The sequence below is a fragment of the Oikopleura dioica genome, chromosome PAR, assembly GCF_907165135.1.
Source record: "Oikopleura dioica chromosome PAR, OKI2018_I68_1.0, whole genome shotgun sequence".
Taxonomy (NCBI): domain Eukaryota; kingdom Metazoa; phylum Chordata; class Appendicularia; order Copelata; family Oikopleuridae; genus Oikopleura; species Oikopleura dioica.
Genome location: NC_137293.1, coordinates 9,225,633 through 9,247,075, shown reverse-complemented (window position 1 = coordinate 9,247,075; position 21,443 = coordinate 9,225,633). Strand labels below are relative to the sequence as shown.

Below are 21,443 nucleotides of genomic sequence, written 5' to 3'. Positions count from 1 at the left end.
ACCGTCAGAAGAGAGATCAAAAATATATTTACGAGCTCGTTTTCTTTTCCCTTTTACGCAACTTTAATTGCTCAGTAAAAACTTGATAAGGAACCATGTTGAAAAAGTAAAAGCTTTTCCCTGACCATTTCTAAGACTGAAATTTATTCAAAAAATAATTGGACTAAAATCTAATTATTTCTCGTTATAGATCGAATCAGCAAATGTTACCTGGCAAGAGGCAACTAATGCATAGACTAACTCTGTAAATATTCGAGTATTACTCACGAAAATGAACTCTGGGGGACATTTTATTGACTTTTGCAAGAGCAAGGGACAGTATTTTTCTTCATGCAAAAGGTTTGATTGGAATTAATATCGGACGCGGCGGTTTCCATATTTGTCGTAATAGTAAGCTGGTTTCTTTTCTTTCGCCGCTTCGTGGACGGCGGCGGCACCAGCTACGGCAGCAGCTCCATAAGTAGCGGCGGCGCCAGTTGCAGCGGCAGACTGCAATAAAGCAACTAAAAATGTCAAGTAATGGTTTTTATTCTTAGCTTACAGGTAGATCCAGCCGCAACATTACCAATAGCAGCCTGAGTCGCGGCGGCAGCAGAACCAGCAGCAATTCCTCCAGCACTAAAATAATAATTCAGATTCGGACCGACAAGGTTTCCTTGCGTGAATCCGATTCCACCAAGAATAACTGGACCAGCAACAAAACCAGCAGCGGCACCGCCAACAATTTTCATCCCGGTCCAAAGCCAGTCATCATCGCTGGCACCCATGACGATGGTGGAAAGAATCGTGATGGCTACAAGAAATCTTTGCATTCTAAAAAGCTTTATTTTCAATTTAATATTGGTGCAGTATATATGAGCAAAAATATCTCTCAAAATTGTTCTGTCTCTACTTCTGTTACCGTTGAGTAGCAGAATATGTAAATTTACGAGGTTACTTTCCCTCTCTCTTATCCATATTTTTACGACTGACTGAGTATCATACTACCTATAAAGATTATATAGATTAGTACTTTTCCGCTCTACTGTGTTCCTAGCTCAGTAACAACGAAAATATTTGATGCAAAAAGAATGTTTTCAACGTGATCGCAAAATTCTAGTACATCAACTTATAAAAAATAATCGAAGGATCAACTTTCGCGCAAAAGTTCTCTAGACTCTTCGTTGTTATCAGCGCAGTTTTGGTAAAAATGCTTATTATTCCAAATCATGAGAATAGTCGCTGTACTTTTTCTCATTGGGTCGGCTTTGGCTTACGAAGCCGAAAATAGAGATATCGACGACGACTACGATTATGACGATGTCGAGGACATCGCTGACCTTATGCGCTGTTGCGAGCAGATTGAATTAGGAAAGCGGATTAAAAATATTTTTTTTAGAAAGTCGCAAGAATAAATTTTACCCGCTGAAAAGCGAATGAAAAAGGTCAAGTGCAGAAGAGCCTCCGTTTTACAAACTTATCGCTGGACAAAGATGGAAAGCCCAAGTTAATTTACTACATGTTCGATAGAAATCGTAAAATCGATCGCGACGATGCGGTTATTTTCAACTTGAAGCAAAATATTTGGTATAACTTTGATGCACAACTAAAAAAGACCAAGTTTTCTGGGCCAGCTCTTCCGGAAAGGCTTTCATATATATTCATTCGTTTATAAATTTTATAATATAAAAAGTAAGGTTGAGTAAAAGCCAATCAAAGAATACTTGTGCCAACGTGAAGAAAATTGAGTTGAAGACAAAAGATTCTCCGATCAAGCTTTATTTGAGTTGTTCAAATGCAAAGCCTTCAAGACCTGCGAAGAAACCAGTACGACCGTCCAAAAGACCATCGAAGAAGCCAGCATTACCACCTAAAAGACCGGCCAAAAAACCAACTCGACCGTCAAGAAGACCTGCGAAGAAACCAGTACGACCGTCCAAAAGGCCTTCGAAAAAGCCAGCATCGCCACCTAAAAGACCCGCCAAAAAACCAACTCGACCGTCAAGAAGACCTGTAAAGAAGCCAACGAAAAGACGTTCAATTACTTTCAAACCAACTGGAAAAAACGTTATCGTCGGCGGAAATACTTTTGCGTTCAAAGGTATCAGAAGAGACGGCAACCACAAATACTCCAATGGCAGGTCTTATCTGGTGTTTAACCCGAAATTCAAACACTGGTCGCTCAATAACGTCGGCAAGGGCTGGGCAAGTGGAAAAACAGGCGAAACCTGCCCGATTCTGAAATTCAGAGGAAAGCTCTTTGCAGTTGGTACTAAATGCTCTCTTCCGAAAAAGAAAACTAAGAAGAAACCAGTCAAAAAACCGACCAAGAAAACTAAATCAAAGAAACAAAGTCCACTAAAGAAGAAGAAATCTCCAATTACGAAAAAAAGTAAAGTCAAGAAATCGAAACTGAATAAGAAACCCATCACCCTCAAACCAACTGGAAAGAAAGTAATCGTCGGTGGAAACACATTCAAATTCGAAGGAATTAGAAGGGATGGTGTGCAAAAGTTCTTCAATGGAAAATCGCGGCTGCTATTTTACCCAAAAGTTAAACAGTGGTCACTCAGAAATAAGGGTAAAGGCTGGGCAAGCGGACAAAAAGGCGTTACTTGTCCGATCCTAAGATTCAGAGGAAAACTCTTTGCAGTTGGTACTGAATGCTCTCTCCCGAAAAAGAAACCGGCTACCAAGAAACCGACAAAGCAAACCAAACAGAAAAAAGGGTCAAAGAAACAGAGTCCTCCAAAGAAGAAGACGCATAAAAAATCTTCGAGAACGAAAAAGAATAAATCTAAACCAGCGAAACCAGAGAAAAGAGAGCAAAAGAAATCAAAACGGGCCCAGAAAAAACCTTCAATTACCCTCAAGCCTGCTGGCGAGACGAGAATCGACGGAGGAAACAATTTCAAATTTAAAGGCATCAGAAAAGACGGCGTGCACAAATACGTGAATGGAAAATCGCGACTGCTGTTTTATCCGAAAACGAAAGCATGGGCACTTGCAGAAAAGCAGGGCTGGGCTATTGGAAAACGTGGTGATAGCTGCCCCAAGTTGAAAAGACGAGGAAAACTTGTTGCTACTTTTGCTGATTGCTCGGAAAAAGCTTCGAAGAAACCGCCGCCAAAGACGCTTAAGAATCAAAATAAGCCTAAAAAATCAAAGCCTTCAAAGAAGAGTCCTCCTAAAAAGATCGTCTTGAAACCTACTGGAAAGAACAAAATCGTTGGAGGAAACACCTTTGGATTCGAAAAAATCAGAAAAGACGGTAACCACAAATACGTCAATGGCAACTCATATATGTTGTTTCATCCTAAGGTCAAGAAGTGGTCGCTCAAAATCAGGGGTAAAGGCTGGGCTATTGGCAAAAAAGGCGAGAGTTGTCCGATTCTGAAGTTCCGAGGAAAGCTATTTGCTGTTGGATCTGAATGCTCCGTAAAATCATCGTCAAAGAAAAAGTCAACGAAGAAAAATAAACCCGCGAATTCGAAGCAGGCAAGGAAGAGTCTTCCAAAGAAGAAATCAATCACCCTGAAACCAACTGGCAATAACGAAATCAACGAAGGAAACACTTTCAAATTCAAAGGCATCAGAAGGGACGGCCAGCACAAATACGTCAACGGCAAGTCATATCTGTTGTTTAATCCGAAAGCCAAACAGTGGTCGCTCAATAATGTCGGCAAGGGCTGGGCTAGTGGAAAAGCAGGCGAACTCTGCCCGAAGCTGAAATTCAGAGGAAAGCTCTTCGCAGCGGGAACAGAATGTTCTGTCGAATCATCATCGAAGAAGAAGGCCTCCAAAAAGTCTGCAAAGAAAAACAGGCCGACGAATTCAAAACAGGCAACGAAGAAACCAAAATCATCGTCGGAGAAAAATACCTCCAAAAAGTCAACAAAGAAAAATAAACCCGCGAATACGAAGCAGGTAAGGAAGAGTCTTCCAAAGAAGAAATCAATCACCCTAAAACCTACTGGTAATAACGAAATCACCGGAGGAAACACTTTCAAATTCAAAGGCATCAGAAGAGACGGCAACCACAAATACGTCAACAGCAAGTCGTATCTGCTTTTTAATCCAAAAGCAAAACAGTGGTCGCTCAATAACAAGGGCAAAGGTTGGGCTAGCGGAAAAGCAGGCGAAGTCTGCCCGATTCTGAAATTCAGAGGAAAGCTCTTTGCAGTTGGTACTGAATGCTCTCTTCCGAAAAAGAAAACTAAGAAGAAACCAGTGAAACGACCAAACAAGAAAAACAAATCGAAGAAGCAAAGTCCAGTAAAGAAGAAGAAATCTCCAATTACGAAAAAAAGTAAAGTCAAGAAATCGAAACAGGCTCGGAAGAAGCCAAAATCATCGTCGAAGAAAAAGACCTTCAAAAAGCAAACGAAGAAAAATAATCAAAAGCAAAATAAGATAGCAATACCAAATGGTGTGAAAAAAGTATTGAAGTTGGAGACTGTTGGCGGCTACAAAATCGAAGGAGGAAACGTTTTCAATTTCAAGAAAACTCGCTCTGACGGAACTATTGTGTACTTCAATGACAAAAATGTGGAAGACATTAAACTCCAGGTAATTGATAAGCTCGCACATGTTTTCTTACATCATTCAAGCTTGGACCAAAAGGCAGAAAATGGGCACTGAAGGACAAAAACGGCTGGGCTGTCGGTCGATCGGGAGATAACTGCCCAACTCTAAAGCGAAGAGGCAGAGCAGTTGCAAAAGTAATCTGCAGAAAAGTTGCCGAAAAAATTCTCGCGCCTGCCAATGGATTGGAAATCAAAGGAGGCAATACGTTCAAATATGTGACGACATGGAGCACTGGTGTTAATGTATTTACAAATCCGAAAGGAAGCAGGCTAACTTACGACGGAAGACCCGATAAAAAGACGTGGACGTTGAAGGAAATGGTTCTAAATAGAAATTTTATCAAGAATATTTCAAATATGAAATTAAAAGTTATGAAAGTTTTGATGAATTTATGAACCGTTCAAAGGATCCAAAATACGGATGGGCTCATGGACAGAAGAACGAGATATTATGCCCTGTATTCAAGAAGAACGGTAAAATAATCGCACGATTCCAGGATTGTACGCAATCTTCGAATGAGCCAGCGAAAAAATCGAGAAGAAAATCGCCAGGAAAAATCACCAAAAGAAAGAAAACAAAGAAAAAGTCAGCGAGAACTATGAAGAAAGCATCGAAGAAATCAGTCCATAAGAAAAAACCTTCAAAGAGAAAGAAACCGATCCAGAAAAAGTCAAAAGTCAAATCTTCAAAGAAATCAAGGCGAAAGAACCGACAAAAAGGAAAGAAAATCAACTCAAGAAAGAGCCAAAAGAGAACCCGGGGAAAGCTTGACAAAGAACTCAAGGCGCGACTTGCCTATCATCGATACGAGAAACTTCTTCAAGACTCGATGAGCGGAAAACAAATGAGTATGACCCTTTCTCTCTCTTCCAAAATATTTATCATGCTTTTTAGACTTCGACAAACTTGCTCAAGTTTACCAGTACGCGAAGAAGAACCAAGATCGAATCTTGAAAGAAATGGTCGTCAACATGGCTCGCGAGCAACTCAGAAAACGTTAGAAGAAAATATTATACTCTCTGCAATTTATTTCATTTACTGCCATACTTATTCAATAAAAAAATCTGTTAGAAAAAATTTATTTCTTAGTTTATGAATAGATAATGAGCTGTAGCCAGTCATCAATCGACATTTCTGGTTGGATTCGGTTGTATCTAATGATCGCCTGCTTCAGTCTGACAGCAACAAGGACGAAATCAGTTAATGATACGACTCTTTCTTCATTCGCGTAACGTTGGACCACGACCTTAAAACCACTTTTAGGAGTGCGACAAACTGAATACTATACCTTGAGAGCTTTAGTAGATAAATTCATGCCCGCATGTCGAAGAGCAGATCTCAACTCGTACACGTCGAATTTCCCGGATTTGTCTTTGTCAAATTTGATAAAGATTTCTAGCCACCTTCGAACGCCGAGCCAAACTCGTCGGAAATCCTCATAACCTAGCTTTCCGATGCATTGGGGATCTCCCGCAGCGACTTGAAAAACGATTTGCATCATTTCAAAGGTCTTTTAAAATCTTTACCCAGAGCTCGACAAGTCTCAATCGAAAACGCATCATCCATTCTGTAGCATCTTTCTACAACACGATTGAGAACCGTTTGCAACTCCCATGCGGAAATGGCCAAATCTCTTCCAGAAATATTTTGGAAGTGCCGGTAGAATGCTTCTTCGTTTTCTTGAGTAATTGGTCGATCGCTGTCGTCCTCGTCGATCGAAGTTTGGGCTGAGAGTTCGTTGCGGAAATCTGTAGATAGGAAGTTTCAGCAAACTCGGTTCCAAAAGAAGCTGAGTTTTTGCTCCCTTTCCTTGCTTCTTTTCGGTAAAGATTCTGAGGACAAATGCACTTTCTTCTTGTGGCTGGAAAGTACACGGGACGATGACGTAATTTCCTGGATCAAGGAGAAGTCGTTTTGTGACCTCTCGTGAGTTGCAGAAGTCTGATCGCCCGATCGATCGATGAGATCTGAACCATCTAACATCTAGTGGCTCTCGCTGGACATTTTCGTCGCCGAGTTTGTAGACGATAAAGCCAATAGTCTAAAAATTAACAATGTTTTTGTCGGATAATGTTACCAGGAGATCTTTGTTGTCTCGTCGTCGATTAGCATCGGCCTGAATAAGCGAGATAATGGCCGTGCACTTGGTCTCGTCATCTTCGTCGACGTCAACAAGTCCCATTGGAAACTGTGGATTATCAGGAAAACCAGGTCTAGTCGTCATGTAGTTTGTGCATCCGCCGGCGCTGATGTTTCGAGTCTACGATCATTTGATCAGTTGCTTTTCTACTTTTTTTTCTTACCCATCGGCCTTCGCAGAGCTGTGTCACCCAATTTGCATGAGCTTCTTCAGCGTTTCCAACTGCTTCTGGAATCGAACACAATTCCAACTTTGAAAACCACGTGAGAAAGTCTTCGAATTCCATCCAAAACTCGCCATCGTCCTTTGACCGAAGTCTTCCGCCAGTGAGCTGAGACACTTCATCAGCAACACTGACCCATTGTGGCGAGCCGTCAGAATATGCTCCGTTCCATTCAGCTTGGCCCCATGGATTTCGGAGACAAATCAGCTTTGTTCCGTCGGAAAGCTAAAAATGACTAGCTTCATCTTTTACAGAAGAACTTACTGTAAGAGCGTTCTGAACAGAATAAGCATGGCCTGCGATAAGACCACCTTGAGCTCTGGATTCGACGCCAGAACCTTCGAATTCCAAACTGGCACCTCCGACGGCGCCTTTTTTGAAAGCCTTGGCGGTGATTTTGAAGAGATCATCTGGAACAGAAGAAGTCTTGAAACCGTGATCGCCGAGATCATAGGTCTCGCAAATGCCACCAGTGAAGTCGCAAAGAGCTTCAGTGATTGATCCGCCTCTCAAAGCCTCGTAGGAGCCATTCAATTTGGCGTAGGCCTTTTCGATGATTGCAGACCAGAACTCGTTTTTCGAGGCTGAAATTGTTATCAAGACTCAACTCTGAGACGATAACGCACCTGAGCTCAAGTACACCAGCTCGCCATTGATCGTCGGCAGTCGATCATCAACAATCACGTCCATCCACTTTCCATACTGCCAGATTTGAACAATAAAAGCACCGCAGTACTCGCCATGGTTGAAGCTCTGTCCCGGTTTTAAAACGACGTCTTAGCCAAGGCTGAAAACGGAACGAGCGCAAAGATGCGTCGTCGTCCCGCTTTGAAGCCCTAGTCCATGATCTTTTCATGCATGGAAATCGAGGCCATAGCAGCGAGGAGCCAACAGTCTCCAAGGCTGCCCTGGACGATGTCGTATTGAGAGTAGCCATCGACCTTCAATTTCGGGTCTTTACAAAGGGTTTTTCGCAAACTTTTTTTGATTATTTCAATTCAAGGATAAAAAGTCAAGGAAACCCAAACAGGCAGGCCAAGAATCTGACAAATATCTCTTGGTCTTAGCCACTCAATCTGGTCAGCATTGGCAGGTCGATTATAATTTGTGCAAAAGAGCGATCCGGGAATAGCAGGAAACTCGGGGTCTTCATAAAAATCCTCAAGATGCTGTTCTCGAATTTCTTCAAAAGTTCTTCTCTCAGTTCTCAAACCCGCATTGAGCTTAAAATCAGAAAAGATTAAATTATCCATTTTGATTTTTGAAAATAATACTTGTTGAAATCGTCTCGGGGCAATCGCCGCGTTTGCTTGTCGACTTTTCGGTACGATTTCTTCTTCTTCACTCATTTTTTGGCTTTCTTTACTATAAGTTTTTGCAATTTGCAAATCTGTGAGTGACTGTACCCACCCTCACGTAGCGCAGCTAAATCTTATCACTTGCAAGTCATCTCCTCTCAATGACATAGATATTTTTAGACTGCAAACATTTTACTCTTCAGAATTATCTAGTGGTTCATTCATTCGATCCATTCAGACCATTTTATTATTTTTTTTTTATTGAAAAGTTCATTAAAACAGAAAGAATAAAACTCAGTCTTCCCAAAACTCAATACTATGAATCGAGTTGTTTCTTCTGAAGACCTTGAGGCCCTTCTCCTCCTTGATTTCGCGAAAGTTCTTCTTCAGGGAAAAGAATTCCTTGAGCTTCATCAAGCTATTTCTTCTGTTGATTTTCTTCTTTGGCACTTCAATGTTGAGAAGATCGCTGGATGCGTAAGAGAGTGGGCGTTTGGTGCTTTTCATCGCTAAGGATTTTCGTCGAAGAACTGATGATTTTGAGGGAACTTTTGTATTGGTCATGTTTTTGTTTTTTTTGAGTTTTCAAATTTAATGATTTCAAAGGAAAAGAAGGATGATTATATTCTCAACAGAACAGCGCCTCCAAGGAAGGCGCAGGAAGAGCAGGTGGTCCCGCTCGGCGGGGGATCAAGCCCGTCTTGATTGCTACAAGCTGATCTCTGACTGATAGACAAGGTGCTCCGATGATCGTGCACCTTGCACTTTGAATATGCATCAATATCAAAGGAATGGTGATTTTTCTTTTCGCTAAACAAGACTTACTTCTAGACTTGGGTTACGCTCTAGATTTGCCGCCCGGCTTTTCCATGCTCAGCCATTTTTCTGTCACTCATTCACTTCGAGTCAACATCAATAAAAATTCGCATAAATTTTGAGAGACATTTTCATTATGCAGCATTTAAAAGATATGTGGGAGAATAAAATAAGAGAAATCAACCGAGAACACCGAAAAAACGTCCCCTGCCTTATCAAACAACTGAAGGACATGCGGAACAAAAAACGCCAGGGGGAACCCGTCACTGAAGTGGACATAAAGAAGTCGTTGTTTTATGCCAATGAAGTGGATAATGCGGACAATTACCGAATGTGCATTCGAAATTTGTTCCCAAAACGTCTTACTGATGTAAATTCAGAGGTTAACGCCTCCTCAACTTTAAACGGATTACTTCCCGACCGGGAAGCTAATCCCACATCAAATGCCTCGGCAGAGGTAAATCAACAAGGGACCAGTTCCCGAAAACGTAATCATTCAGTTGATTCAGAGGACCAAGTTCCTAATGCTGTTGGAGAGGAAACTCTCAGCGAATCTACAGCGAATTGCTGCACTGACAAGAATTCGACCGAATTCTTTTCACCTGATGCCTACCTTTTGGAATCCGAGTTTCCAGCGAAGATAAAGGAAATTCGACGAAGTGGCAAGTGTGCCATAAGAGTCCTTATTGTCCATTACCTCATGGACAATGAGGCTGGCATTGAAAAATGGTACACCGGAAGAGATGTTAGGAAAGACGGCAAGATTTTGGTAACATGCGACGGGTCAGCATAATAATAATTATTTAAATTATTAATAATAATTTATTTTGCTTAAATTTTGTTTAAATAATGATTAGACATGGATGTAAAGTAAGATTTGTTCTTATGATCCTCAACCCGCTGATGGTAACGCTTGAGAAGAGTCCTACTTCCGAGAGAGAGCGTCCACGGCTAGATTTCCAAAGCGAAGAGGTGCTCGAAATCACTAATTATGAAATCGAGTCTTTCAAACTTCAATTTCATACTTGTGATGATCTTCAGGTAAAAAAAATAACATAATGTTAAAGGGAATTTCCCTTTCTTAAATATTTTTAGGAAATTCCGGATCTTGAGAAGGCTGGCGACAATATGGACTAAGAAGGATATTCAAAAAAGAAAAAGTTTCGGCCGAAATAGTTTTTCCTTCAAAAATTTGGATTTATTAAATTTCTGATTCGATTTACAACCAATATTATACAATAAAATTGTTCGAGATAGAATTTCTTATATGAAGTTTATTATGCAGGGTAAAAGCAAGTCTATCAATGAGATTTCGCCACGTTTTCTCTCCAAAGCTCCGACTTTTTAGAAATAATCCTCCTTTCAAGCAGCGGTCATAAAACTATCTCAGTTCACGAAAGTAAAACACTGCCATTTGAAATGGGCTCAAATTCATCAGCTCCTTACAAGTCCGAATATCATTTACCACCTTTTAATGGAGGTCAATGCATAAAGATTAATGGTAGAATTCACCAAGAAGTCAGACGTATGTTGTTTTTTGTGAGAGAAAATTTGACGAGTTTTAGTGGCGGGAATTGAATATTTCAACTTGGATCCAAAATGTGAAGTTTTCTGCATGGGTGAGTCAGCTTTCTTCTTTCAAATTGATAGTTGTGTTTCTGAAGATTGCGACAGAAGAATGACAAACTACGATATCCGAGTATTTGACCGGCGGGTATTTCTTGTTCTGCCGCCTGAAGCTCCTCCAGAACCAACGATCCCGGTCGTACCTGCTCCCGTGGCATTTGATTTATTTTCCAAAGTTACAACTCGCGCTCATCGTTCTTCAAGACTGGGCAGAATCTGACAATAAAGAATACACAAGGGTCAATTTGGACTGTTTGCATTATCTCACCAATTGAATAATTTCTTTCTTGTAAACATGTTAACTGAACTCTGCAAATATTTGCTAGGTACGTAGCAAGCAAAAAGTAAACCGAATAGTTTCTCTCGTATTTATTCACAAATTAATTAGAACTTTTGCTTGGCAGAATCGGGAAAAAGCTCAGAATATGCAGGTAAAGGCATTGGTTTGTATGGCGGCGGATCTCTTTGAAAATTTATTCTTCCATCATTTTCTCTTTCAATTGTCGTCGGTAAAATTGGCTTCACAACGTGTCTCTTGAATCTTGAATAGCTAGGAAAAATAATCATTTCTTTGCTTGAGAAAATAAGCTTACCAAGCGTGACAGTATTTTGTGACGATGCATGTTAAAATTAACGAAGCAAAAACGATGAAAATGATAACAAAAACTTCTTCTAGCGTTTCCATTAAATTTTTCGAACAAATAAAAATACAAAAAAATTAGTGTTCCGAATTTAGGTAGTAGAATGGAACGTGTGAAGATCCATTTGGACTGAGGCTGTTTATATACTACGAGAGCAAATAAGTCTCAACTTGAAAACAACTCTCTATGAGTCCGCGTGACAAAACGAAACGCCCATATTTAAGTTTTATAATTCTAAATCCTTTTCATTTCTTCGACGAATTTTCTGTCCAAATATTGACCTGAGGTTACGGTGTGTTACTACCATTCTTTCTTCGAGTCTTTACTGCATGAAATCTACTCCCACCAAATGAACTCTAAAATAAACGTCCAAAATATTTGCTTTTTCGCAGCCTCTTTAAAAATAAAATCTTATTTTCTTGATTAGGGTCAATTTGAATCGTTTTCATAATTTTAGACGAGCAAATGTCTCGTCTAACAGAATGGTTTATTTACAACAAATTCTTTGGAATGGACAGTAAAAGCTCTCGCGTCTTGAATTCCGTAATTTCATTACACCCAATTGTCTGAATTTCTTCGTTTATTCTGTCTTCGACAAAGGCAGACGCATAAATATAGGAGAAGAATCAGACCTAAATTTTTTCCTCAAGAAACCTTTTTGCTTCTACCTGTAACAGAACCAATAGCTGCTAGGGTTGTGAGAATATTATTCGGAGCAACGATTTCATTCTCTAATTCATTGCTTGATTCTAGTTGAGTTTCCATCCAAGCTGTGCAGGTTTCGTTTATCTAAATTCAAAATTCTCCCTCTTTTCTTGCCCATAAATGTTTTTTCCGAAGGTTTTTCTCTCTCAAAACGGAGTCTGCCAAATCTGAGCGAAGAAACTCTACATTATTCAGACAGCATATTGTGAACACAGTAATACTTATTCATAATGCACATATGTTGTCTGCTCATTCTCATTGAACAAGAAGAAAATTGAAGTGTTTTCTTTCTTACCGAAGCTTCGAAAATCGCCTCACAAGATGTCGTTGATTTTCTCATACAGTTACAGCTTAAAAAAAAAGTGTTACTGTAATTGAAGATTTTTAAAGAAGAATCTACACATACTCTCCACAATTCAAAATAGTCGACATATTTTACCTCTAATCATTTTTTCCGAAAGTCCTTTTCACAGCCTTTTTCTCCGAAAAAAATGAAGATGGATGGATGAAATGGGTAGCCTAATGCCAAATAATGACAAAATGCAGCACCAATCTTCATTACAGTAATGAAGACGTCGATAAGTCAGGTCATCAAGGTAATCACCGATAAACTTGACTCGACCGCACTTGACCGAAAATTACAATTCATTTTTGAATTCTGAAATGCAAATAAATCTCGCGCCGCACCTTCGCTCAACAAACAGAAAAAAAAATATTATTTCAAAAATGAAAGTTTTTCAAAAAGCCTCAAGTCGATTTTATTCAACAATCTCTGTCGGTCTAAAAGAAAACTATGGAAGAATAGCTTTTAATCGTCCAGAGAAATACAATTGCATCAATATCGATACTTTTCAAGAAATTCCACTCGCGTTGAGAAAACTTGACGAAGATGAGAGCGTAAAATTCGTGGCTTTGACAGGAGAAGGAAAATTCTACAGCGCGGGAAATGACATCAACAACTTCAGCTACATCTATGGCAGGTTTGAAAAGAAAAATAAGTTCCATTTTCCGACACGATTGTAGTGAAGATGGAACGGAGCTTTCCCGCCAAGTGATCGACAACTTTGTCAAAGCATTTATTGAGTTCAAAAAGCCACTGATTGCAATTTGCAATGGACCAGGTGAGTGGATGCTTAGCTGAGGGGGAGGTTATCATATTTTTCAGCTATTGGAATATCCGCTACGACGCTGACTCTGTGCGATGCTGTTTGGGCCAGCGAAGATGCCTATTTCTTGACACCGTTTACTAAGCTTGCCCAAGGTGTTCCTTTTTAATTTTTTTTGCTTTTATCAGGACAAATTAGGTCCCGAGGGATGCAGTTCATCAACATTCCCGAAAATTATGGGATCTTCTCTGGCTAGCGAAATGCTTTTATTCAACAAGCAAATGTCCGCTCAAGAAGCAAAAGATTGTGGCTTGGTCAGCCGTCTAATCTCTTCCGAAAACTTCGAGGAGCAAGTCAATGCGATGCTTGAAGAAATTGCTGAGCTCCCACCACAAGCGATGGTGCTCGGGAAATCTTTAGTAAAGAATCAGGTCATTCAATTGGTTAAAAATTTATTATTGAGAATGAAATATTTTTTAAGGCGAAGGTTGAGCATTTGCTGAAAACAGCTACTGCCGAGAATTATGGATTGAAGGAAAGATGGGAATCGCCAGAGTGTAAAGGAAGGTTCATAAATGAAAGTGGATTTTTACAATGAAGATAATGATGATTAGATTATGATAACGAAAGGATATGATAAGATGAAATATTGAACCTGAAAAGACGCTGTACAAGCCTTTTTCAATCGAAAATGAATAAAATTATATGAAAGATTTTCAAACAGACATTCTTTTCTAACGTTATTTTAAACGTAACTTCCAGTAGACAGCTTTCTTTCATCAATAAACTTCTTTTTTCGTGAGTTTGAAGGAGACGAGAAGCATTTCTTGAAAAAAGGAATGCCGATTTTGAAGATTGCTAGAATTAGCAAAAGTCCGAGAAATGCAGTGAGAACCATGGAGAGTGTGAAGAACATTTGTCCTCTCTCAAGTTTGATTCTCACTTCTTCTTCCATCGTTTGCTCGCATGTTAGATCTGATTTGGAAGTGGCGGACGAACCGCAGTTGATTGTGGGAGCGCAATTGCAAGTAGGCTGGTTAGATGACATTTTTAGATTTTTTTTCTCTATTTACATGGTTTCCTGATTTTATTGAAAATGCGGGTCTAAAGTGAGTTCCCGAGCCTTTTTATACTGAAGTTGAGTTTTCGCGAGCGGGAGGGATGATTCTTCAACTAACATTATGAGCAGCTGTCAGTTTTTTTATTCGAAGCAACTATTGCAATAAAAATAACGAATGATTTCGGTGTTTTCGTCTGATACTGTACAAATACTCCAAATCTGCTGATCATGGGAGGTCTCTACGTCAAATTTTGCGTCAGTCCTTGATTTCGAAGGTTTTTTACGAACATTTATTCAATGACCTTGAAAAAGCACGGAATCAACATTGAAAAATTGGGGCAAATAACTTCCAACGTATGAATTTTACGTCACGGCCTTGAAGTAAACATACTGTTGTTTGAAAAATAAGAAGGTCGGTCAGTTCATTTCGAAGGACTTTTTGGAACATGGAATCTTTATCTCGAGATTGAGACTATTTGCCAATCATGAATTTCTTGCATACTCATCAATTATAAAAATTAAACAAATATGTAAAGTTGAAAGCAGTTTTTCGTGTAGCCATGGCTCCATTATTATAAAACGGAACTAAAGCGGAAATTGCTACTGTGCCTTTCAAGTCGATTATGAATCGACGATTAATTGACTTTTTCTAGACCATCTGTTTTTTGTACAGCTCAGAACTTTTTAACCTCAGATTTCAAACACTCAAAAAAGAGATCTTTTTATTCTAAGGTAATTGTCACAAGAGAAACTTCTGTTAATTAGCTAACTTGGTTGTTTTATGAGGGTGAACTTGGCCGTACTCGTTCAACAAGCCCCGCTGTTAAAAACATGGTCCGATGCTGATTTACCCAGATTCCAAAGTTATAAAGACGATATTTTATAGAGTGAGAGAGAGTGGCAGAAACGTCCTTCCCAGAGACAGCTCGCGAAAAGCTGACGTTCCAGTGATAAGAAAAGTCTCCATCGAAGAAGTTTCAAGGCCGGCGCTTGCTCCCAAGGTCTGCCAGTAAATAATCATCAATCGAGAAACGTATAAAAATGGGGGTTACCATCACTTTTCTACCAGAACAAAACTGTGAAATGAAAATGAAGAGTTCAACGATTCAACTTATCAAAGACCACCTCGTCGGTATTCGAGCGGGTTTTATGCTGGCGTGGCTGCTTTACAGCTACTTGATCTTTCGGGAAGATCCAGAGAATAGATACAAGGTAAAATATTTCAGTAACTCTTCGTTGATTTTCATTCTCAAATTTAGGGACAATACTACTTTGACTACGTTTCCAACGCGAACGAGTTCTGCTGCGCTGTGTGGGCCGTCCTCACCCTCTTTTCCCGACATTCTACGAACAAGCGCCTTCTTTTTTGGGAAAAGTGGCTTTCTGCTCAAACAGCGACCGGTTCCTGGCTCATCGCTCTCGTCTACTGGGTGATGATGGAAACGACTGATACGCACTTTCACAGCTTTTGGCAGCATGGCCTTCTTGGTGTCGTTACATCCATGGATTTCCTATCAAGAGGTAAGAAAAAAACAGCGACATGAGCGAATTTTCAATTGAAATTTTCAGAACCATTTGCTTACAAGTGGATTCTTGCACCGGTCCTTTACTGTGGCCTCAACGTTCTCTACCTCTTCTCGATCGCCAACTTGTGGCCCGAGTACCGAAGCACAATGTACTCCTTCACCGATTACGGGCCTCTCGGCAGCGAGCAAATGTGGGGAGTTCTCAAGCTTCAATCTGCACTTACGTTTTTGATTCAACCCTCGATTTTCTCAGCCTTGTGGACGCTTCAGCACATTATCAGTGCAATTCGAAGACGAATGAAGAAAGAAGATTATGTGATGACAAGCGACAGCGAACAAGAACTCATCAAGACGTAATTTTGCTTTTTCACTGTGCCTAGATCATACCTTCTGTATATTTTTATTCAAAAAGAAACGTTTTCAATAAACTTCATTTATTGCTTCCTCAGTGATGTTTTGATGGTCATTTCACGAGAGAACAATTCGATAATCCCCGAGATTTTCACTTGTCGAAATCCCGGAAATTGTCCTCTGTTCAGGCGACAAATATTTCTAAAAATAGCAGGCTTATCACTGTACGTGAGTATCGGTTCGTTCTCTGAATATCGGTTCGTTCTTGCCATTGATTCAACTTTATAAAACGGAGTCACAGTTATATTTTCACCAGAAAAAAATTTTTTTCAAAAATTCGACATTTTACGAAAGCGCTGCCATTGAATAAGAGATTAACCAACGCATATTATGCCTTTAAAAGGTAAAAATCCCAATTCAAGGATGGACGAAGCGAAGAGACTTGAAAGGAACCGAAAGAATCGTCTGCGATACTGGACAAAAAAACTGACGCCTGAGCTTGGAGCTGGTCACTATGAAGGTGATGAAGGCTGGCCTGGTAAAAATGAAAATGGCCGCAGTCATTTTTATGACGAGAACATCGAGAATGTGTTGAAACTACTTGACTTGAATGGGCGTTAACCAAAACAATTTTCTTTCGAAAAAAAAACAAGTGAATACGCCAACAAAAGTTCTACTCAACTGGAAAATACTTAAAGTTTTCTTTCCTGCCTGGGAGATCTGTAACGGAGCCTATCATCACCAAGAACGAGCAGCGCATTTGCAGTAATAACGTAGATATCGAAGCGTATGGATGGAGAGTCAGATTTGTCGGCTCTTGCATAGACTTGGAAACTCATGAACTCCTTGGCGATGGATTTCATCACTTTTTCCTCGAGAAACTCGGTAAACAGTCAATTATTTTTATGACAATTATTTTTCGGTTATTGCTTAGATGGAGGTCCAAAAATCAAAGTCGAGGCAACTGAATACTGGTGGTACTACGATTTTGTCACGGGGTCGCAGAAGACGAAGATCTCTGAGAATGGGATAGTTGAAATGAAATTGAAGCGAACAGTTCGAAACGCCTACATTGTGGTCAACATCACGATTTTGCCGAAAGATTCACCAGAAAAGCTGACCGAAGATTCTTCGGATGAAGAACCCGACCATGAAGCTGCCATCGAGGATCGTGGAATTTACCGATGAAGAGCCAGATCATGAAGCTTCGCCAGAGAATTACTCTATCATGTGAAAATTCAAAAACGAAAACTTGTCACTGCGAACATATAACATGTAACATTTTCCAGTTTTTTATTGAATAAATTATCAGCAAGATTTTACAGAATCACTGAGAGGTTTTATAAGTGTCTTTACGATTCTTATAGAATTTCCCAGTCTTTGTCCTTTTTGCCCTTTTACTTCGTAACTTTTTAATTTTTTCTGACACAAGACTTAGCCAGTCTAACTCGAGCTCATCTTCTTTCACGCTTTGATTTGTATCACAAATTATTGCCACAATAACGTTCATCGTCAGGTACATCATCGAAAGATTCAAAGCAAAGTAAATAAATTTAGCAAGAAGCCGCCAATTCGGATCGGGAAGTTCATCGACTTCGATTCGCATATCTTATCAAAGATGATTTATCATAAAAATGCATAAGTTACCTGAAGGCTTGAGATAGCCCTGCCAAATGATGACAAAGAAGGTTTTCCATAAAGAACGGAAAATGAAGGACGAGTAGCGAAAAATGATAAAGACGACGGAGGATAATCCAAATTGAACCGGCAGAAGAGCCAGAACAAATGGAGCCAGGGTCTTTTTCAGCTGTTTGAGGATGCTCTTGTACTCTGAAAAAGTGGGTTATTTTTTCGGGTTCAACTAGCGTCTTACGTCTGACGGCATTGAGAGTCGATAGAATGTGGATGAGCAAGAAGCTGTGTAGAAAGAGAGACATCGCGACGAGTGAAATAAAATGATGCTGGATTAGAAATACTTTCGAAAATTTAGGAGCGCCCTTCGGATCCAGAATGAAATTTTCGATAGCTTTGGACAGATAATTTGACCGAAGGATAATGAAAGCCAAAATTACGATGTCAATCATGGTCAGAATGATTTTGTAGAGTGAAAGAAAAGTTATTTCACGATTCTTCGTAATTCTAAAAACCTCGACCGTTTCATAAAGAAGCAGAGTGATGAAAACAATAAGGTTGAATGCAAAAGTGTAGTCGGTCAACTCCACATTTTTGAGCTGCTGAATCGTCAGGGACGGGATGATGGCGCCTCCCTCAACGAACTCGAATACCACTCTCAATTGGACAAACGCGTTGATGTTCATGTTCAAAAAGCTCTGCTCGAAGATGAGAAGTTTTGTTTCTTGGTCGAACCAGGCGTTTTTGCGGAGAAAGTCGGTCATGTAATCGGCACTTTCTTTTGAGGTTCCAAGAATGGCTGAGAATGCGCAGGTGGAAGAGGTTATTCGATTCGGAGTTTGAAGAAAGATGTCAGAAGAAAGGGATGATCTGGTGTTTGAAAAGTAGGAGGATAGAAGGGGCGATTTGATGACCTTTTCCATAGCTCTTTCTGAAGCAGTTGGTTGTGGATTCCAGTAAGTAGTGAAAAAGCCGCATTGATCGCGATGCTGAGTCAATGAGGCAGGACCAAGGCGGAAATTGACGTTGTCTCTTGCAAAAGCTCTGTCTTTCAAATTTGCTTTTTCGCCATTACTGGGATTGCCAGAGTGGATGAGAGGAACGATTTCGCTTTGAATTAATTCCCACGTTGAAGTGATATTGAGTTGGGTTTGGCTCGGAATGATGGATATTTTGTCGCGGAAGTTTTTGTCAAGAAGGAATTTCTCAGTCGGTAAAATTACTGTAGAAAGCCCGTATAAACTCAACGTCAAGAAAAAGTAAGAAATAAATCGTCGCATTGTGAGGCGAAAGTCAGCTTTGTGTTTCGATTTGTAAACGAGGTCAGTAATGGCTTCTTTGTTTAAAATTGATTTCTGTAGTTTTTGATACAATCCGTTTTCATATGCTTCTGATCTGTCAAAAAATGTGTATTCGGGTTCACTTTTGTCGGTCGTTTTTCTTAGAGAGACGATAAGAGGAATCAGGAACAGTTCAAAAACGACGATGAAGTAATTTCCTGTCATCCATAAATCGAAATGCATTTCACTGTTTTCGGTTAGTATTTTTATTCGTTATTTTCTAGCTCATTTTACTAGACCTATCCTGAGGGATGATGTTTGAATGAGCATAAATCCACAAACAGATAAAATAAAAATCCCGGCAAAAGTGTAAACAGCAAACTTTTGTATAAACCGCAATCTAGCAATTTTTAGGAGAAAAGAGCGACTGCAAATCTGTAGCAATAGCACCAGAAAAATAACGAGAACAAGCGGCAGTTGAAGAGTTGAGAGAGTTAATGGTCCAAATAGCAGAAATTTCACAGGAAAGTAAGCTTCAAATAAATCCGATAAGTAAAAGAAATGAAGAAAGGAGAGAAATATCGAAGACAACAAAGAGAATCCAGCTAAAATAATTCGCGACGACCTCGAAATTTCATTTTGTCTTCTCGATAAAATCGGGCCAAACCAGTGGCTATTGTCAATGAGTTTTTCCTTGAGACAAGTATCTTCTTGATATTTATCGTCCATAAATACTTTTGAAGAGCAAGCTTCTTCAGTCCCAAGAACAGAAATCACATCGTCTTTATCAAAAACTACTGTGGATTCATGCCCAGCGATGTTGCTAATAGACGCCTTTGAATTTGATTGTGGAAATTGGTCAACTTTGAAGAAAGATATTTTCTTTGGCAGAAATGTTGCTTCCAGTTCTTTGTGGATATTAGTAGATAATTTCAAGCTCTTGATCTTCATAATCGGAAGCGTCATCAAAAAATGGGATATTTTTCCGTTTTCAAATATTCTGTTGTTTTCTGAGCCAAGATAAAATTCGACAATTTGCTCTCTGAGAAGAAGATCGAGAAAGAAAATTTCCAATTTGAGCATTTTTGGTGCTCTGTTGAAGGAAAATCGCGAGTCGACAGAAATAATATAAAAACCAGCAACGTGCTGAAAGCTTTTTCGGATAACCAGAGCAGGAGGATGAAGAAAATTGCTTCGGTTGTTCGAGCGATCCAAGAAATGGCTTCGAATGAGGATGCAAACCCAGAGAAAACCGAGGATGATGGGGAATAGTTTCACGCTTAGGGTTATTATTTCGTTTACAAAGACTGTGTAGTAGTCTGCCACAGTTGTAAAACTTCCTGATCGTGACGTGATCTTGTCGCCAGAGGAGATCTTACACGAGCATTTAACATTTACAGCGGTGGAATCACTCATAACTTCACAAAAGTCTCGGTTCCATTTTTCTGACTTATCGGTTACGCAGGATGCAGAAACGGAGGTTATTCTTAGGTCGAATTCTTCTTGATCAGAATCAAGAGAAGTTGATCTGATGAGGATAAATATTGAGCATTTATCGCGAGAAAAGCAGTGCTCAACCTCATTCTTGTCAAAATGTATCCCATAAGGATCACCAGAGCAGTTCTTCTCCGTGCAAATTGTAGATGATAAGTCAGTTACATTTTTAAACGATGGGAGATTCGCATGATGTCGGAAGGAAAGCAGCTTTGGATCGGGCTGGTACCAAAAGTCAACGAATAATTCGAGATGGAGGTTTTGAAGCTCAGAATCAAAGAACACGAAAAAGTCTTCGTTGTTTTCAAGGTCGAATCGGATAATCTCGCCCTGGTCTGGTACCATTTTCTTCTTAATCGTCTTAGCTTCCTGTTGAAAAGACATTTGAGCGGAGCCCTCATAGTTGGCAGAGTAAAGGACATTTTTGGCAAGTCGCAAGTCGTCATCAGAGTAGATAAAAGGATTGAACTTTATCTCTGCAAACATTCCTTTCTCGCTGCTTTTCGTTTCTTGGAATAAAACAGGAATGGTTATGTTTTCTCCAAAGACGATAAACTCAGTCGACGGGGAGTCTTCAGAAACTGCATCAAGGAGCAGATTCAAGCCTTTTCTTATCGAGACCATGTTTTCACTGTTCTCCAGCAGTAAGTCAATGCTCGAAGAACCGATTTTTTTCAAAAACGCATCATCGCCGCTTTTCGGAGCAAGAAGATTCGACAAGAGATTCCCCGTCCTCGCGGAAGCTTCTCCTATTGCTTCTGATACCAATTTCGAATCGTTGGTCAATTTTATTGCAAGTTGCATTTTATCGCGAATAACTATAAACTCATTTTCAATCATTGTTTTGAGTTCATCATCGTCCATTTTACTCAGATCTTTAGAATCGAAGATGACCTCTTCGCAACCAAAAAAGCCAATCTGCCGCATTTGAATAGGACAAGAACACGTATAATTACCAACAGTGTTCGTACAAATCTCA

General features: G+C 39.8%; 5 protein-coding genes across 6 annotated transcripts; 4 read left to right on the top strand and 1 right to left on the bottom strand.

Annotated features, from left to right (window-relative positions):
• The first annotated feature begins 1,208 nt into the window (after positions 1-1,208).
• On the top strand, positions 1,209-5,637 carry LOC145701699 (uncharacterized). Its single transcript, XM_081778915.1, has 5 exons — positions 1,209-1,329; positions 1,413-1,626; positions 1,677-4,548; positions 4,590-5,414; positions 5,461-5,637. The coding sequence occupies exons 1-4, from the start codon at positions 1,209-1,211 to the stop codon at positions 4,959-4,961; spliced, it is 3,579 nt and encodes a 1,192-aa protein (XP_081635041.1). The 3' UTR covers positions 4,962-5,414; positions 5,461-5,637.
• A 7-nt stretch (positions 5,638-5,644) lies between these two features.
• Positions 5,645-8,308, bottom strand: LOC145700965 (calpain-9-like). The gene is given in 11 exon segments (XM_081778188.1): positions 5,645-5,812; positions 5,855-6,045; positions 6,093-6,293; positions 6,340-6,607; positions 6,644-6,826; positions 6,870-7,154; positions 7,194-7,513; positions 7,556-7,705; positions 7,765-7,884; positions 7,966-8,152; positions 8,204-8,308. Coding segments are annotated over 11 exon segments (2,136 nt in total). The 5' UTR covers positions 8,279-8,308; the 3' UTR covers positions 5,645-5,656.
• Positions 8,309-12,741: 4,433 nt separating this feature from the next.
• Positions 12,742-13,745, top strand: LOC145703312 (enoyl-CoA delta isomerase 2-like). Its single transcript, XM_081780655.1, has 5 exons — positions 12,742-12,995; positions 13,039-13,136; positions 13,181-13,276; positions 13,320-13,552; positions 13,603-13,745. Exons 1-5 carry the CDS (start codon positions 12,742-12,744, stop codon positions 13,717-13,719), a joined length of 798 nt encoding a protein of 265 aa, XP_081636781.1. The 3' UTR covers positions 13,720-13,745.
• Positions 13,746-15,048: 1,303 nt separating this feature from the next.
• Positions 15,049-16,151, top strand: LOC145703173 (uncharacterized). 2 transcript variants are annotated; one of them, XM_081780494.1, is made up of 4 exons: positions 15,051-15,182; positions 15,251-15,393; positions 15,441-15,702; positions 15,751-16,151. In XM_081780494.1, exons 2-4 carry the CDS (start codon positions 15,265-15,267, stop codon positions 16,062-16,064), a joined length of 705 nt encoding a protein of 234 aa, XP_081636620.1. In that variant the 5' UTR covers positions 15,051-15,182; positions 15,251-15,264; the 3' UTR covers positions 16,065-16,151. The 2 variants fall into 2 exon arrangements, with proteins under 2 accessions (XP_081636619.1, XP_081636620.1); XM_081780493.1 differs by having other exon boundaries at positions 15,049-15,393.
• A 421-nt stretch (positions 16,152-16,572) lies between these two features.
• LOC145701698 (uncharacterized) lies at positions 16,573-17,323 on the top strand. Its single transcript, XM_081778914.1, has 3 exons — positions 16,573-16,596; positions 16,730-16,943; positions 16,993-17,323. Exons 1-3 carry the CDS (start codon positions 16,573-16,575, stop codon positions 17,244-17,246), a joined length of 492 nt encoding a protein of 163 aa, XP_081635040.1. The 3' UTR covers positions 17,247-17,323.
• The last annotated feature ends 4,120 nt before the right edge of the window (positions 17,324-21,443 follow it).